The sequence below is a fragment of the Pinus tabuliformis genome, chromosome 5_2 (assembly GCF_031772625.1).
Source record: "Pinus tabuliformis cultivar Carrire ecotype Pingquan chromosome 5_2, CPIR1, whole genome shotgun sequence".
NCBI lineage: Eukaryota > Viridiplantae > Streptophyta > Pinopsida > Pinales > Pinaceae > Pinus > Pinus tabuliformis.
In genome coordinates, this window is record NC_142306.1 from 797,913,080 (window position 1) to 797,927,723 (window position 14,644).

Below are 14,644 nucleotides of genomic sequence, written 5' to 3' on the forward strand. Positions count from 1 at the left end.
AATAAGAAAATAAAAGTTTTTGCTAAAATAATCATTCTTTAACTAATTAATTAAATGAAAACAAAAAAATTAACTTCAAACTTCATCATCAAGAAAGCTTTTATTCCCGGCTAATAGTTGAAAACCCTAATTAATTTTCTTTGGCACGGACTCAACGGTTTCCTTATTTACGCCGTAAGGCGTTCCCTCTGAGAGGAACTCCCCTCCATGCCGCGCTGTCTGGTTATGGGCCCTTAGATCGATTGTTAGACGATGGAATAAACTCCAGCCATTAGATCATCTTCCATCCTTAAGACAGTTGTCACTCAATGATGGGCCTTCTCCCACCACATCGCCAAGGGCCTCTTCACCTACGCCGATCTGCAAAAGTTGCCCAACGAAACAAACCTGGAAGCCATTGCCGCCCACTGCAACCTCGTCGTCACAGGTAATTCTCATGGAGGTGGCCGCCAAGATTCCATCTCTCACTCCACTCAGATGCCGGCCGAGTATCATCCAGTGTACATTAATGGAGTTCTTGTCTCGCATCCTGAAATTCTCAATGACGGGCTGTTAGCGATCCATGGCGTGGACAAGCTTCTTCTTGATTTTGATCACAGTAATTATGACACAACTGCGGGAGCCCCTGTTCCTGCAATGATGTCACCATCAGCATCATCATCAGCTAGTCCTGGTCCTGATCATCCCCTGAATGTCATAACGCCCTTCATGCTGCAAGATGCAGCGCTCAGTCTTAGAGATCGCGGTTACAGCATCCTCGCCTTGGCCATGCGCATCAAGTCCCCTGAGCTTCTGTGCCTGCAAAACCTCACCATCTTTACTCTCAGCGACGATTCCGTTTTCTTAAGCGAAGGCCAAGAATTTTCGAACAATGTGAGGTACCATGAACAGGGACTACAGAAAAAGCCAGAAGAAAGACTGTTTCGACCTCGTTAGGAGGATTCAACGGTTACTTCCATTGTTTGAAGAACTTCGAGAATTGCAGGGACCCCTTCCTCGGGTGGCAGCGGAGTGCTTTTCTTCGCTACGAAAAAAATTCCATTCTGTGAAAAGACTGCTTCAACTCTGCCATGATGGCAGCAAACTGTACCTGGTAATGATCACTTCATTCATTCTCTTCTCTATGCCTCTCCTTTGCATCAACTCTTTCTGGGCAATATGTTTCTTGGTCGTTCAGAAAATCATTTGGAATACACAATGCTTCACCTGTTTTCATAGATAAAATTGTGTTTGAGCACATTTCTTTATCTTTCAGCTACACATTACATAGAGGTTTGTTTTCATGGTTTTTAATCACGGCGGAGGATTAATTTGGGGTTTCAACTTTAATGGCGAGATCCAGGCTTTGGACGGTGAAGCAATTTCGGGTAGATTCCATGCTCTGACCGAAGAACTAGATCGTATTCTAGATGGCATGCCATATGATTTATTAGAGATTTCAGATGAAGTCAGAGAGCAGGTGAGTATTGCCTGTTGTCCAATCTCCTCTTCCTTACCCCTATCATATCGATTTTTTCCTTCTCAACATGTGTTGGTACCCCACGCTACATCTTTTCGGTTTCTATCAGTAGGCTCTCGATGCAGACATATTTCAATAATCAAGAAAGTTGCAAATGAATGAGTCCAAGTACTATTCGAGATCAAAACAGAGGATCATTTTGAATCCGCTGAACTGATTCTATTGTATTAGCCTATTGTAAATGTTGTGGGATAGGACATTCCATAGTGTGTCGGATATGCTAAAGGGTTGGAAGATATGAAGATCTGTAAGGTAACAAAAGAGAAAACATACATTTACCCTATCAGGTGGAGATATCCTCTTTTTAACTAACCAGGTTTGTCATAGTTCTACCAAATGCCTTTCCAGACATCATCCAATCGCACTACATTCCTAACCTATTTTTAGAATCAGTTCTGGACTTTAATTTTAGATGTAGAAGTTTTCATTTGATGCTTCCTGTGTGGTTCATCTATCTACTTCGTGCAGTACAATTCCCATATACGAGCCTTATGAACAGAAGGTATTATAAGCAACAGATATTTGTATGACTGACTTTTAAGAATGCCAGATTACCCATGTATACCCATTTATTGCCTTCTTTATATTTGTTTGAGACCAGATTGTTTCACAAGTAATTCTTTTGGCAAGATTCATCTTATTTTTATAGATAATGATAATATTCAGATGCTTATTTTTTAATTGTTTGCCTGTCTTGGATAATTTTATTATATTATTTTTCATTTTTATGTAACTTCTCTCAAGACTCACCCCACACTCTGGCCTGTAAGCAAGAGTGAGATACACTTTCATTGCTTATGGAAAGCCTCAATCAAAAATTAGCTCATGAAGAGTGAACATGTCACATGTGTGGTTTGAAGCCAGGTGGAGATGATAACAATTACTCCTCTGAACCACTTTAGCCAGATCAAAACAAAATTCTATGATGTTATCTGTTCAATGGGACAGACCTCTCCACTTATTTTCTCTGTTTATTCTTTGTTGAAGATATGCTGCTGTTCTTTTTTTCCAAATCTCTAGCTCTATCTGTTTATTTTGACCTACAGAAACCATAGCAGCTTTATTTATTCTTACTTGTGAACCTTTGTTTCATATTTATATTATTTAGTCTGCCAGCAAGTGCTTTTCTTCGCTACGAAAAACATTCCATTCTGCGAAAAGACTGCTTCAACTCTGCCATGATGGCAGCAAACTGTACCTGGTAATGATCACTTCATTCATTCTCTTCTCTATGCCTCTCCTTTGCATCAACTCTTTCTGGGAAATATGTTTCTTGGTCGTTCAGAAAATCATTTGGAATACACAATGCTTCACCTGTTTTCATAGATAAAATTGTGTTTGAGCACATTTCTTTATCTTTCAGCTACACATTACATAGAGGTTTGTTTTCATGGTTTTTAATCACGGCGAAGGATTAATTTGGGGTTTCAACTTTAATGGCGTGATCCAGGCTTTGGACGGTGAAGCAATTTCGGGTAGATTCCATGCTCTGACCGAAGAACTAGATCGTATTCTAGATGGCATGCCATATGATTTATTAGAGATTTCAGATGAAGTCAGAGAGCAGGTGAGTATTGCCTGTTGTCCAATCTCCTCTTCCTTACCCCTATCATATCGATTTTTTCCTTCTCAACATGTCTTGGTACCCCACGCTACATCTTTTCGGTTTCTATCAGTAGGCTCTCGATGCAGACATATTTCAATAATCAAGAAAGTTGCAAATGAATGAGTCCAAGTACTATTTGAGATCAAAACAGAGGATCATTTTGAATCCGCTGAATTGATTCTATTGTATTAGCCTGTTGTAAATGTTGCGAGAGAGGACATTCCATAGTGTGTCGGATATGCTAAAGGGTAGGAAGATATGAAGATCTGTAAGGTAACAAAAGAGAAAACATACATTTACCCTATCAGGTGGAGATATCCTCTTTTTAACTAACCAGGTTTGTCATAGTTCTACCAAATGCCTTTCCAGACATCATCCAATCGCACTACATTCCTAACCTATTTTTAGAATCAGTTCTGGACTTTAATTTTAGATGTAAAAGTTTTCATTTGATGCTTCCTGTGTGGTTCATCTATCTACTTCGTGCAGTACAATTCCCATATACGAGCCTTATGAACAGAAGGTATTATAAGCAACAGATATTTGTATGACTGACTTTTAAGAATGCCAGATTACCCATGTATACCCATTTATTGCCTTCTTTATATTTGTTTGAGACCAGATTGTTTCACAAGTAATTCTTTTGGCAAGATTCATCTTATTTTTATAGATAATGATAATATTCAGATGCTTATTTTTTAATTGTTTGCCTGTCTTGGATAATTTTATGATATTATTTTTCATTTTTATGTAACTTCTCTCAAGACTCACCCCACCCTCTGGCCTGTAATCAAGAGTGAGATACACTTTCATTGCTTATGGAAAGCCTCAATCAACAATTAGCTCATGAAGACTGAACATGTCACATGTGTGGTTTGAAGCCAGGTGGAGATGATAAAAATTACTCCTCTGAACCACTTTAGCCAGATCAAAAAAAAATTCTTTGATGTTATCTGTTCAATGGGACAGACCTCTCCACTTATTTTCTCTGTTTATTCTTTGTTGAAGATATGCTGCTGTTCTTTTTTTCCAAATCTCTAGCTCTATCTGTTTATTTTGACCTACAGAAACCATAGGAGCTTTATTTATTCTTACTTGTGAATCTTTGTTTCATATTTATATTATTTAGTCTGCCAGCAAGTGCTTTTCTTCGCTACGAAAAACATTCCATTCTTCGAAAAGACTGCTTCAACTCTGCCATGATGGCAGCAAACTGTACCTGGTAATGATCACTTCATTCATTCTCTTCTCTATGCCTCTCCTTTGCATCAACTCTTTCTGGGCAATATGTTTCTTGGTCGTTCAGAAAATCATTTGGAATACACAATGCTTCACCTGTTTTCATATATAAAATTGTGTTTGAGCACATTTCTTTATCTTTCAGCTACACATTACATAGAGGTTTGTTTTCATGGTTTTTAATCACGACGGAGGATTAATTTGGGGTTTCAACTTTAATGGCGTGATCCAGGCTTTGGACGGTGAAGCAATTTCGGGTAGATTCCATGCTCTGACCGAAGAACTAGATCGTATTCTAGATGGCATGCCATATGATTTATTAGAGATTTCAGATGAAGTCAGAGAGCAGGTGAGTATTGCCTGTTGTCCAATCTTCTCTTCCTTACCCCTATCATATCGATTTTTTCCTTCTCAACATGTCTTGGTACCCCACGCTACATCTTTTCGGTTTCTATCAGTAAGCTCTCGATGCAGACATATTTCAATAATCAAGAAAGTTGCAAATGAATGAGTCCAAGTACTATTCGAGATCAAAACAGAGGATCATTTTGAATCCGCTGAACTGATTCTATTGTATTAGCCTGTTGTAAATGTTGCGGGAGAGGACATTCCATAGTGTGTCGGATATGCTAAAGGGTAGGAAGATATGAAGATCTGTAAGGTAACAAAAGAGAAAACATACATTTACCCTATCAGGTGGAGATATCCTCTTTTTAACTAACCAGGTTTGTCATAGTTTTACCAAATTCCTTTCCAGACATCATCCAATCGCACTACATTCCTAACCTATTTTTAGAATCAGTTCTGGACTTTAATTTTAGATGTAAAAGTTTTCATTTGATGCTTCCTGTGTGGTTCATCTATCTACTTCATGCAGTACAATTCCCATATACGAGCCTTATGAACAAAAGGTATTATAAGCAACAGATATTTGTATGACTGACTTTTAAGAATGCCATATTACCCATGTATACCCATTTATTGCCTTCTTTATATTTGTTTGAGACCAGATTGTTTCACAAGTAATTCTTTTGGCAAGATTCATCTTATTTTTATAGATAATGATAATATTCAGATGCTTATTTTTTAATTGTTTGCCTGTCTTGGATAATTTTATGATATTATTTTTCATTTTTATGTAACTTCTCTCAAGACTCACCCCACCCTCTAGCCTGTAATCAAGAGTGAGATACACTTTCATTGCTTATGGAAAGCCTCAATCAACAATTAGCTCATGAAGAGTGAACATGTCATATGTGTGGTTTGAAGCCAGGTGGAGATGATAACAATTACTCCTCTGAACCACTTTAGCCAGATCAAAACAAAATTCTATGATGTTATCTGTTCAATGGGACACACCTCTCCACTTATTTTCTCTGTTTATTCTTTGTTGAAGATATGCTGCTGTTCTTTTTTTCCAAATCTCTAGCTCTATCTGTTTATTTTGACCTACAGAAACCATAGCTGCTTTATTTATTCTTACTTGTGAACCTTTGTTTCATATTTATATTATTTAGTCTGCCAGCAAGTGCTTTTCTTCGCTACGAAAAACATTCCATTCTGCGAAAAGACTGCTTCAACTCTGCCATGATGGCAGCAAACTATACCTGGTAATGATCACTTCATTCATTCTCTTCTCTATGCCTCTCCTTTGCATCAACTCTTTCTGGGCAATATGTTTCTTGGTCGTTCAGAAAATCATTTGGAATACATAATGCTTCACCTGTTTTCATAGATAAAATTGTGTTTGAGCACATTTCTTTATCTTTCAGCTACACATTACATAGAGGTTTGTTTTCATGGTTTTTAATCACGGCGGAGGATTAATTTGGGGTTTCAACTTTAATGGCGTGATCCAGGCTTTGGACGGTGAAGCAATTTCGGGTAGATTCCATGCTCTGACCGAAGAACTAGATCGTATTCTAGATGGCATGCCATATGATTTATTAGAGATTTCAGATGAAGTCAGAGAGCAGGTGAGTATTGCCTGTTGTCCAATCTCCTCTTCCTTACCCCTATCATATCGATTTTTTCCTTCTCAACATGTCTTGGTACCCCACGCTACATCTTTTCGGTTTCTATCAGTAGGCTCTCGATGCAGACATATTTCAATAATCAAGAAAGTTGCAAATGAATGAGTCCAAGTACTATTTGAGATCAAAACAGAGGATCATTTTGAATCCGCTGAGTTGATTCTATTGTATTAGCCTGTTGTAAATGTTGCGGGAGAGGACATTCCATAGTGTGTCGGATATGCTAAAGGGTAGGAAGATATGAAGATCTGTAAGGTAACAAAAGAGAAAACATACATTTACCCTATCAGGTGGAGATATCCTCTTTTTAACTAACCAGGTTTGTCATAGTTCTACCAAATGCCTTTCCAGACATCATCCAATCGCACTACATTCCTAACCTATTTTTAGAATCAGTTCTGGACTTTAATTTTAGATGTAAAAGTTTTCATTTGATGCTTCCTGTGTGGTTCATCTATCTACTTCGTGCAGTACAATTCCCATATACGAGCCTTATGAACAGAAGGTATTATAAGCAACAAATATTTGTATGACTGACTTTTAAGAATGCCAGATTACCCATGTATACCCATTTATTGCCTTCTTTATATTTGGTTGAGACCAGATTGTTTCACAAGTAATTCTTTTGGCAAGATTCATCTTATTTTTATAGATAATGATAATATTCAGATGCTTATTTTTTAATTGTTTGCCTGTCTTGGATAATTTTATGATATTATTTTTCATTTTTATGTAACTTCTCTCAAGACTCACCCCACCCTCTGGCCTGTAATCAAGAGTGAGATACACTTTCATTGCTTATGGAAAGCCTCAATCAACAATTAGCTCATGAAGAGTGAACATGTCACATGTGTGGTTTGAAGCCAGGTGGAGATGATAACAATTACTCCTCTGAACCACTTTAGCCAGATCAAAACAAAATTCTATGATGTTATCTATTCAATGGGACAGACCTCTCCACTTATTTTCTCTGTTTATTCTTTGTTGAAGATATGCTGCTGTTCTTTTTTTCCAAATCTCTAGCTCTATCTGTTTATTTTGACCTACAGAAACCATAGAAGCTTTATTTATTCTTACTTGTGAATCTTTGTTTCATATTTATATTATTTAGTCTGCCAGCAAGTGCTTTTCTTCACTACGGAAAACATTCCATTCTGCGAAAAGACTGCTTCAACTCTGCCATGATGGCAGCAAACTGTACCTGGTAATGATCACTTCATTCATTCTCTTCTCTATGCCTCTCCTTTGCATCAACTCTTTCTGGGCAATATGTTTCTTGGTCGTTCAGAAAATCATTTGGAATACACAATGCTTCACCTGTTTTCATATATAAAATTGTGTTTGAGCACATTTCTTTATCTTTCAGCTACACATTACATAGAGGTTTGTTTTCATGGTTTTTAATCACGACGGAGGATTAATTTGGGGTTTCAACTTTAATGGCGTGATCCAGGCTTTGGATGGTGAAGCAATTTCGGGTAGATTCCATGCTCTGACCGAAGAACTAGATCGTATTCTAGATGGCATGCCATATGATTTATTAGAGATTTCAGATGAAGTCAGAGAGCAGGTGAGTATTGCCTGTTGTCCAATCTCCTCTTCCTTACCCCTACCATATCGATTTTTTCCTTCTCAACATGTCTTGGTACCCCACGCTACATCTTTTCGGTTTCTATCAGTAGGCTCTCGATGCAGACATATTTCAATAATCAAGAAAGTTGCAAATGAATGAGTCCAAGTACTATTCGAGATCAAAAGAGAGGATCATTTTGAATTCGCTGAACTGATTCTATTGTATTAGCCTGTTGTAAATGTTGCGGGAGAGGACATTCCATAGTGTGTCGGATATGCTAAAGGGTAGGAAGATATGAAGATCTGTAAGGTAACAAAAGAGAAAACATACATTTACCCTATCAGGTGGAGATATCCTCTTTTTAACTAACCAGGTTTGTCATAGTTCTACCAAATGCCTTTCCAGACATCATCCAATCGCACTACATTCCTAACCTATTTTTAGAATCAGTTCTGGACTTTAATTTTAGATGTAAAAGTTTTCATTTGATGCTTCCTGTGTGGTTCATCTATCTACTTCGTGCAGTACAATTCCCATATACGAGCCTTATGAACAGAAGGTATTATAAGCAACAGATATTTGTATGACTGACTTTTAAGAATGCCAGATTACCCATGTATACCCATTTATTGCCTTCTTTATATTTGTTTGAGACCAGATTGTTTCACAAGTTATTCTTTTGGCAAGATTCATCTTATTTTTATAGATAATGATAATATTCAGATGCTTATTTTTTAATTGTTTGCCTGTCTTCGATAATTTTATGATATTATTTTTCATTTTTATGTAACTTGTCTCTAGACTCACCCCACCCTCTGGCCTGTAAGCAAGAGTGATATACACTTTCATTGCTTATGGAAAGCCTCAATCAACAATTAGCTCATGAAGAGTGAACATGTCACATGTGTGGTTTGAAGCCAGGTGGAGATGATAACAATTACTCCTCTGAACCACTTTAGCCAGATCAAAACAAAATTCTATGATGTTATCTGTTCAATGGGACAGACCTCTCCACTTATTTTCTCTGTTTATTCTTTGTCGAAGATATGCTGCTGTTCTTTTTTGCCAAATCTCTAGCTCTATCTGTTTATTTTGACCTACAGAAACCATAGCAGCTTTATTTATTCTTACTTGTGAACCTTTGTTTCATATTTATATTATTTAGTCTGCCAGCAAGGGGATTTTTTTTTTAGTGATGTTGGTTTTCCCTCTTTAGTTTGCATTCCATTTTGATGTTTGGTCTAAAAAATTTGGACGACATTGCGCTGAATATTCATAATGAAATTCTTTTATTTTTCCAATGGAAAACTTTGTAACTTTTATATTTATGAAAGAGAAAGTTACATTCTGAAGGAGTCGAGGAATTGTAAACGTGAGAAACCATTAAGTGAATTTTGCGTATTGGTTGGATCTGAAATTTCATTCTGCATCAGATGAGTACGTACACTTAAAATTTGAATAGACCTTCAAAGAAATAAATTGAAAATGCGACTAAAAAAGTAGCTTGCTTTCTTTCCCTCCAAAATATTGACAAGAAACACATTATTTCATGATTTCCAGTTTATCTCACTCTGGGTCTGTCCAAAGTATGCAGGGTGGTGCTCGTTGGATCCAGAATTTAAATCTATTGGACACCTAATCTGCCAAGGTTTAAGGTGTGGGCGCTGAACGGTCTAATGGAGTCCAAGAGACCACTTGGAATGTGAAACCAAGGGTCACTCCTATGTATTATAAATGTGTATTATTGTGAATAATAATGCATTCAATGCTTATCCTTCATATTTGGTCTTCCCCATGGTTATGTTTAACATGGTATGAAAAGTGCAGGGGATTTCCTACCCTACTCAAATTTGAGCCACTGGTTTTGAGGTGTCTCTGTGCATGACAATTCTACTATTAGTCCCAAATGTAATGAATGTGCCATCAGATAAATTCTAGCTGCATTCTTTGCCAGTTCTGTCATAGTAACTCCTCTGTTCTTTGTCTACGCTTCAGGATTTCAGGCACTAGCATGGGCTCCTCCGATGCCTGTCACCTACGCTCTTCCTGTCACCTGAGTTTTATGCAATTCTCTATGTGTTGAATGCTATATTTTGTGTAGGATTCTCCTTCGACTAGCACGCTGCCCATACCAAGTTACTACACTGCTCTCCCCACTTGCGCAACGAAACTGTGCGTTATTTTCTGTTCTTTTGACAGTCTTCATACGTTGCGGCACCCACACCGCCTCTCCAATACATACATAGTTGCCACTCCTTAGCTCCGTGGACCTCCTCCCAATCCAAACGCCTTACACTCCAAATGATGTATTCTCCAAACGCTTTAACTGAAATACCATTCATGCTTTGTATGTTATTGATATTGTTATCTGTTTTTGGAGGAGTCAAGTTTCCTATAGAGAAGCGTGATATGTGCACTAATATGATGCATCAATTGTCCTATTGGGAGCGAAAGAGAACGAGATCACAGGGATCAAAGGCTATTATATGTCTCTACAACGTATTGCCATCCGTAGCTCTCACTGACTTCGTAACTCAATATTCTTTTGGCCACACAGAATTCCAACCGAGAATCTTGTTACGCCGTAAGGCGTTCCCTCTGAGAGGAACTCCCTTCCATGCTGCGCTGTCTGGTTATGGGCCCTTAGATCGATTGTTAGACGATGGAATAAACTCTAGCCATTAGATCGTCTTCCATCCTTAAGACAGTTGTCACTCAATGATGGGCCTTCTCCCACCACATCGCCAAGGGCCTCTTCACCTACACCGATCTGCAAAAGCTGCCCAACGGAACAAACCTGGAAGCCATTGCCGCCCACTGCAGCCTCGTCGTCACAGGTAATTCTCATGGAGGTGGCCGCCAAGATTCCATCTCTCCCTCCACTCAGATGCCGGCTGAGTATCATCCAGTGTACATTAATGGAGTTCTTGTCTCGCATCCTGACATTCTCAATGACGGGCTGTTAGCGATCCATGCCATCGACACGCTGCTTCTTGATCTTGATCTTGATCACAGTAATTATGACACAACTGCGGGAGCCCCTGTTCCTGCAATGATGTCACCATCACCATCATCATCAGCTAGTCCTGGTCCTGATCATCCCCTGAATGTCATAACGCCCTTCATGCTGCAAGATGCAGCGCTTAGTCTTAGAGATCGCGGTTACAGCATCCTCGCCTTGGCCATGCGCATCAAGTCCCCTGAGCTTCTGCGCCTGCAAAACCTCACCATCTTTACTCTCAGCGACGATTCCGTTTTCTCAAGTGAAGGCCAAGAATTTTCGAACAATGTGAGGTACCATGTGGTTCCCAACATGACGCTGCCTTTGGCAGATCTGGTGCAGCTTCCGGCGAGCACAAGACTGAAGACTCTCCTCCACGGGCAATCGCTGGTTGTGAGCGACAACAAACCCTTCTCTGTCAATTATGTGGGTATAAAGATTGCGGATGTTTTCAGCAACAGATGGATAGTCGTGCATGAGATTCTTCGGCCGCTCATAAGCTCTGTGGATCCGATGGAGTGGGCTTCTAGTGACAGCAGCGAGATTCTTCGGTCCCTCTTGATGAGCTCAAAGGATCAGATGGGGTTTTACAGAAACAGCAGCACTGGTGATCATCATGAGTAGTAGTAGGTCAATAAGGAGCTAAAGATTCTTTTATTTTAGTTGTTGTCTGTGTATTTGTGATGTATTTTGCCTTTGCAATTTGAGTACAGTGGTATCCATGAGAAATCATGTCCAGGAAGCAAGCAATTAAATGTCTATGAATGCAGCATGTTATGTTCCTCTATCAAGAAGCCACATTTTGCTTGAACTGTAATGGAACAATGGCAATTTATATAATGGTTCTGATTCCTTTAATTCTTTTCTTTCATGGTTTCTTATTTTTCTGTATGTCAAGTATGACTTCGCGCTTTCATTTCTTTTCTCTGTCATGAGAATCTCCTTAAGCCATGGATTTTCTTTATCGATGGGAAACAACCATAGAGCTGAGATGGTTCAAAGAGAAACTAAAATGGAATGCCAGTAAACGAGTATAATTCACAGAAGAGGCCAGATCGCCATAGATACTGCATTGCCAGTAATAATAGTAAACATGCCATTTCATCCAGATCCTTCAAAGAAATGTGAGGGTGCAATCTTCTGATCGAAACTAGCAAAGTCTGCTGAGCGTTGTTAAGAGCACACGTAATGAAATTCAATATTGCAGAATATTAAGGAAATTTGATTACTAAAATGTTTTGGAATCTGCAAATCAAATTAAATTGCCTGAAAGTTATATCGTAATTCAATCACCTGAAATTTATCATAATTACAAGGATGCTGAACACCATTTAGCACTGATATTTGCCATGCATGAAGAAGTCTGCAATTTTTTGTGTCGAAGAATAGCATTCAAGTCTAATGGGCTCAGAGAAGTAAATCTAGGATTATGGCACGAATGCTTATGCAACTGCGTGAGTGAACTCTCTGAATTCTGGCATGGGGTTGTGGTTCATAAAGCCTTGCACCACCTGGAAAATAGTTTTAAGAGTGGATAGGTATACCCTTTCAGGAGTTCGGAAATATTTACGCCGTAAGGCGTTCCCTCTGAAAGGAACTCCCCTCCATGCCGTGCTGTCTCGTTATGGCCCTTTAGATCGATTGTTAGACGATGGAATAAACTCCAGCCATTAGATCGTCGGTGAAAAATGTTGTAGGCGGTTCAGATTATTGGAATGTCGTAGGCAGTTGAGAATATTACACTTTTTAGAAACCATTTTCATGATGTTTTCCATCCTTAAGACAGTTGTCACTCAATGATGGGCCTTCCCCTCAATTTTTCCATCCCCTTCTTCATTTCCATTCCCCCTCTCCTTCCATTAATTCCCTCGCCACTCTTTCCACTTCCTCTCTCTTCACCAATGCATCTACGCCCTTCTACACTTCAATGCCCACCTTCATCTCCTTCACTAGAAGGAAGGAATTCATTCTCTATTCAGCAAAGAGAGGCCAAGCGATCATCGGCACTCCATGTAAGATGCTTTCGATCGTTGAATTCCAACCGCAATGAAAAAGGAAATCGTCTGTGGATGGATGAGAGAGGACAGCAATCTGAGGCGCCCATGAATCCACCACAAATCCACGGTCCTGGATTCGAGTCTCGAAACCCTCAGGTAGAACCTCCCTCATATCTGCTTCGGTAGTCATCGTGGATTCAGTTGGAGGAGGAGGCTCCTTACGCAACACCCAAAGGAACCGCTGCACACTTGCTTCTAGCCCCAAAGCTAGTTCCTGAATCTGATTCTCCGACAGGGTGCCGCGGCTCCCAAAAGAAACGAACAGAACTGTCGAGGCGGGCTGGCGGTCCAGCCATTTGAGGCAGCCCTCCTTCTCAAACTTCTCTTCAGATTTTGAAAGAGACAAAGCTATTAGCAGCCCAACGGGATAAATACAAGGGGTCATTTCAACAGCGCTCAGAACCATCCTTCCTTGAGAGCTTTTATTTGTGCTGGTTCCATTTCTTGGCATGTGTTTATCAGAATTCCATGAGCTTCCTGAAGCCGAAGGGAATGTTGAATGAACCAGTTGAATGAAATATCATATCTATATAGAAGAGGGTCTGGCAAATCTATTCCGAGAATCGGCGGAAGGCCCGTCAGAAAGAAATTATAATTAAAGTGGATGTAGTGTATATGTGATGTGGCAATGTCATGGCCTAGATTGTCAATAATAGCAACTCTCTGATTAGGATGTGGTTTAATATGGGGATATGTGTTCCAGCTTTTTGAATGCATGTGAAACTAAGTTGCCATGTTGCAGTCTTCTAGACTTGTGTAACTGGTTCTGTTTCCTTGGTTAAGTGCAGGTTTCAGTTGATCAAATAAAAACTGCAAATAAGTACACTGATGACACCATCTATGCTGGAGAAAAACTTATAATTCCTTGAGAGGGATATGGGAGCTCATATTATATTTGAAAGTTTGTAGTACAGGTTGTCATGGAATGTGTATGCAGTAATTTGCACAACAGCCTCAAGTCCCCAATCTTGATTAGATATAAGAGGTCGTCCAGTCCAGTTTGAGTTTTGGATTGTTTATGGTAGGTTATCTATCACAAATTTTAAGGAAATATGTGATAAGCCAGTTGGAAATGTATTTGTTTTGTTTATACAGGTTTCTTTTAGATTTGTTACTCAGGGGCATGATGTCATGTTCTAGAGATACCCTGTCCATGTATCTTTACTATCTCGTAAAATGCAAGTTGAATTCTAATCATGCCAGAGTCCAGTGATTCTTTGGAAACTCATGTAGCATATGGGTGATTGGTGTGCCCTGCATGACAATGCTACCCTGCGTTTATTAATAAGCTTTATCGTTGTATTGAACTCTTGTATTTTGGTGAGTGGTCTGACTCTATTTATCAAGTATCTTTATTCTTTGTTCCACCTTATTGTAGAGCATTTCTTAGCGTAGTTGTTGTTCAGCATTTTGAATGCATGTGAAACTAAAGTTGCCATCTTGTTCCCTTCTATTCATTGTATAAGACTTGTGTAATTGGTTATGTTTCCTTGGTTGAGTGCAGGTTTCAGTTGATCAAATAAAAACTGCAAATAAGTACACTGATGACACCATCTATGCTGGAGAAAAACTTATAATTCCTTGAGAGGGATATGGGAGCTCAGATTATACTTGAA

The 14,644-nt window shown here is 39.1% G+C and overlaps 2 protein-coding genes and 1 pseudogene across 2 annotated transcripts; 2 read left to right on the forward strand and 1 right to left on the reverse strand.

Moving 5' to 3' along the window:
• Positions 1–960: 960 nt before the first annotated feature.
• Positions 961–10,230, forward strand: LOC149161724 (U-box domain-containing protein 17-like). The gene is made up of 10 exons (XM_089434980.1): positions 961–1,093; positions 1,343–1,459; positions 2,628–2,720; positions 2,970–3,086; positions 4,255–4,347; positions 4,597–4,713; positions 5,882–5,974; positions 6,224–6,340; positions 7,851–7,967; positions 10,072–10,230. The coding sequence occupies exons 2-10, from the start codon at positions 1,415–1,417 to the stop codon at positions 10,228–10,230; spliced, it is 951 nt and encodes a 316-aa protein (XP_089291106.1). The 5' UTR covers positions 961–1,093; positions 1,343–1,414.
• Positions 10,231–10,857: 627 nt separating this feature from the next.
• LOC149161725 (uncharacterized) lies at positions 10,858–11,595 on the forward strand. Its single transcript, XM_089434981.1, has one exon. The coding sequence runs from the start codon at positions 10,858–10,860 to the stop codon at positions 11,593–11,595; it is 738 nt and encodes a 245-aa protein (XP_089291107.1).
• A 1,347-nt stretch (positions 11,596–12,942) lies between these two features.
• LOC149161726 (UDP-glycosyltransferase 72B1 pseudogene) lies at positions 12,943–13,434 on the reverse strand (annotated as a pseudogene).
• Between the last annotated feature and the right edge of the window lie 1,210 nt (positions 13,435–14,644).